The sequence below is a fragment of the Salmo trutta genome, chromosome 12 (genome assembly GCF_901001165.1).
Source record: "Salmo trutta chromosome 12, fSalTru1.1, whole genome shotgun sequence".
NCBI lineage: Eukaryota > Metazoa > Chordata > Actinopteri > Salmoniformes > Salmonidae > Salmo > Salmo trutta.
In genome coordinates, this window is record NC_042968.1 from 9,626,220 (window position 1) to 9,630,309 (window position 4,090).

Consider the following 4,090-nt stretch of genomic DNA (forward strand, 5'->3'; position numbering starts at 1 on the left):
CTGTTATTGTTCATTTATAGAACTGTCTCCTGTCTGACACCGCAGTCTGTAAACTTGGCTATTTCCTATTTTACATCCTCCCATACATCAATTATTTCATTTTCAGTCCGATAATGAAGGAAGCTTTACACAAAGAAACCCTATTACAAAGTCTTTATTTTAATTTTCGCTATTTGATAAGGGCATTATTTGTATAGACAACTTCCCGCAGTCTTGCTCGTTTCAATATGAGTGTACACTGGCAAATGTTGTTTTGTTATTTGGGCAAGTTTTGACATTTGTTAAACGCCCCCCTCCCTCCCCACCCTTGGCACAGCATGTACATTATGAGGGATCCGTCTGTTTCGAGTGGCTTAGAATACTGTCCCGTGATGCAGTAGGTAGTGCGTGATGTAATTTCGCAGAAGATATAAATATCGTCGACGAGGGAAACGCGGCATGGCTGAGCCGCGCTTGCCTAGACGGCCAACGCTTCTCAACTTATCCTTGGACAAGTTCGACTCGAATCTATACACGTTACCTCGGAGAGGACAGTCAAACCAAGCAAGAGTTGATGTCGCACCAAAGGGAACTCGTCAGCTTCGTCTTGGAATGAGCTTCTTTCGTTGCGTTTTGTCATTCGTTCATTTTGTCTTATTCGGAGTTCAACGTAAAGGCGGGCACAGAGGTGATATTTTTAGTCCCTTAAACTCCCTCAACAAACACTGTAGGCTACTGCAGTGTTGGTAAGGATGGCCTTTCAATCGGCCTTCTTACCAATATTGGTCTTGGGACTGATGACTAGTTTGGTGCGTTGTGCCCCCTTCACTGGCAGGCTGAATGGCACAGTGGAACGACGCTGGGAGACACTGTACTCGCGGTCCTTGGCTCGGATCCCTGGGGAGAAAAGAGAGATAAACCGGGACAGCGACTATCTTATGGGCATTAAACGGCTACGACGCCTTTATTGCAATGTAGGAATTGGGTTTCACATTCAAGTTTCACCCGATGGGAGAATAACAGGGGTACACAATGAAAACCGTTACAGTAAGTTCAAAATGTTTTTTTTGCACTTTTACGCATAAGATTGCCTTCTCGCATTAGTTGCATGCGCCTCTTGTGCTGGCATTCCCAACCTGATCTCTGGCCTGCCTGGTCATTCCATGCACCTATCCCGTTCCCGTGCGAGCCATTGGTATTAGAATAGGCCTAGGCTATTCATAAAATGAAATAATAATTTCATATATCATAACATATTTCATGCTATCAATTCTAAAGAACTTTTGTGATTTACGCAAATGTTTTTTTGGTAGATGTATAAAAACACGTTTTTATGTGCCACTTGTGTATTCCAATTAGCCTATACTTATTTGAAGAGACTGCTAGATTGTGTCTTCATAAACATATTATCGCGATATGAATATATGGCGTATTATGTGATAGTGTCAGTGTCGGGGCAGGGGTATCTTGGAACTGTTTGAAATGCCTCACTAATGTGCTTAATTTGAAAGTGGAATAGATATGACTTGATTGCAGGATTAGAATGTGCCTCGTATTTCACTGCTGATGAAACACGTTGTCTGTGTGGCATCCGTGACATGCAGTGCTATGCTAGCTAGCTAAAAAGCGATGCTCCTATTAAATAAATAGGCATAAGTGTCTTGTGTCAAAGGAGCGAATAAGGTGGGCATGCGTTGGAACATCTGGAGGCTAAAAATGACGTGTGGGTGCTTTCCACTCTGAAACCAGTGTCTGAAATCAGAGATTTCTAGGAACCAAGCCAATATCCAATACGTCCTAACATTAGGACGGAGATAAACCCATCGGTTACGGTAAATTAACCCCTTGGTCTTGCGTGTCAAATGAATGTCCGCTCGAGACAAAGTCATATTCAATTACATGTGCAGACACAAAGAATAACAATAATTGATTTGTCTAACAGTTGTCATTGCAAATATGACCCTGTATCTTCTCAACGATATAATGTGACAAATACGCCCCTATCGCCTATATCGACAAGGTCTGCCTGTGAACTTAAAGGTTGTTTTGTGTTCCCTTGGCCTATTTTGAGACATGACATACAATTCAAGGGAGATACATTACATAGGTTCTGTTTGAACAGCTCTAGTCGCCATAAAAACAACTTTAAAAAGGGAGCCAGACATCATTCTGGACTCAAAAGTCCAGCACCTAAAGTTCAAGTGAGGATGCATGCTTGCGCAATTTGAACCTTTGTTTCTGTCTCCAGACATGAGTGGAATTAACTGACGACGTGATGTGAAGTTAGTTGCATGTGAACCACATACAAGACTATTTGTTTTCTTCTTTCCAGGTCTCCTTGAGATATCCCCAGTAGAGAGAGGAGTTGTGACAATCTTTGGCGTCCAACGCGGTCTATTCGTGGCCATGAACAGCAAAGGGAAGCTGTACGGATCTGTGAGTGCACGAGAGGATTTACGGTTGATTTCCGCCGGTAGATGTTCTTATCCGTAGCCTACTCGATGACATGCCACCACTTGAGCTGTAGCAACCACTTCCTCTCCTACACCACAGCACCCACGACAGCTCCTTTCTGTGTCACGTTGTTGGGCTGGGTTGTGGCATGCTTCCAGTGCCTGGCCGTGTTTTCATTGTGGGCCGGATAAACCCAGGAACGGTAGCGCAGTAGATCATTCAGACTGCACATTCCATTCTTAGCATTGCCAGCCACCACATGCACCTACTGTCCTTCCCAGAGTAAAGATGAACTGGCCAAAAAGACCACGCACACACACTGCCTATAGACCCCACAACACAGCACAATTATTCATGTTCGTGATGGGATAGTTAAATAGTTGGGATTGCGGCTCTTACAGAATCGGTTTTATCACCTGCCCCGGTTTATCCCTACCACACAAAAACATCAACATGAAATACAAAACCAAGCAGTCAAATGGAGTAGCCTTACCCCTATGTCATTCATTAAGGATATATGGAATATAACTGTTAGAAACATGATCAAATATTTTGTCAAGTTTCAATATCCACAAAGTAGGTCACGTCTATGCCATTATACTGCTCACACTAAACATATAGCCAATAATTAAACATCTTTCTAATCTTCTCTGTTTTAGGTTCATTACAACAACGACTGCAAATTCAAAGAAACTCTCCTGGCAAATAATTACAACGCTTACGAATCGGTGGCATACCCGACGATGTACATTGGACTAAGCAAGACCGGTAAAACAAAAAGAGGAAACCGAGTGTCACCAGCCATGACGGTGACGCATTTCTTGCCAAGAATCTGAGTCACTCAGATATAGACTTAACCTCAATAAGGTGGGGTGAGGGGGACTCAAAATGATGCACTTTCAACTGGAGTTTTATGCAAGGCTAAGTGTATCATCCTGTTTAAATTGTATGTATACGTTTATTTATTATGTCAAACAATTTTGTATTTGGGGGAAACAGGTCCTCACTTCAGGGGGAATTTCAGAAATCAACACATTTATTTATGTTTTTTAATTTATCAGAAGTCTGCTGCTATTAAGTGTTTGGGTAAGTGAGATTCCTTTTTTTAACCTTTATTTAACTAGGCAAGTCAGTTAAGAACAAATTGTTTTTTTCAATGACGGCCTAGGAACAGTGGGTTAACTGCCTTGTTCAGGGGCAGAACGACAGATGTGTACCTTGTCAGCTCAGGGATTTGATCCAGCAACCTTTCGGTTACTGGCCAAATATTCGAACCACTAGGCTACGCTGCCGCCCCTTTGCTCTGTCGCTGTAAATGTTTATATTTTGTCTATAAACAGTGCAAAGAAAACAATAATTCAACCAAGGGAGGCAGGGTAGCTTAGTGGTTAGAGCATTGGGCTACTAACCGAAAGGTTGCAAGTTCAAATCCCCGAGCTGACATGGTAGAAATCTGTTGTTCTACTCCTGAACAAGGCAGTTAACCCACTGTTCCCAGGCCGTCATTGAAAATAAGAATTTGTTCTTAACTGACTTGCCTAGGTATAAAAAATGATTTTGTAATATTATTTTTCTTCTATGGAAATAACTTTTAAGTCTTAGACCGAAGTTCAAACAAGTGAAATTATATAAAATGATTGGTTTTAGAAGCAGAAGC

At 42.0% G+C, this 4,090-nt stretch overlaps 1 protein-coding gene across 1 annotated transcript; it reads left to right on the top strand.

The window, feature by feature from the left end:
- Positions 1 to 282: 282 nt before the first annotated feature.
- Positions 283 to 3,582, top strand: LOC115202691 (fibroblast growth factor 4B-like). The gene is made up of 3 exons (XM_029766761.1): positions 283 to 1,026; positions 2,312 to 2,415; positions 3,093 to 3,582. Exons 1-3 carry the CDS (start codon positions 732 to 734, stop codon positions 3,267 to 3,269), a joined length of 576 nt encoding a protein of 191 aa, XP_029622621.1. The 5' UTR covers positions 283 to 731; the 3' UTR covers positions 3,270 to 3,582.
- Positions 3,583 to 4,090: the final 508 nt, after the last annotated feature.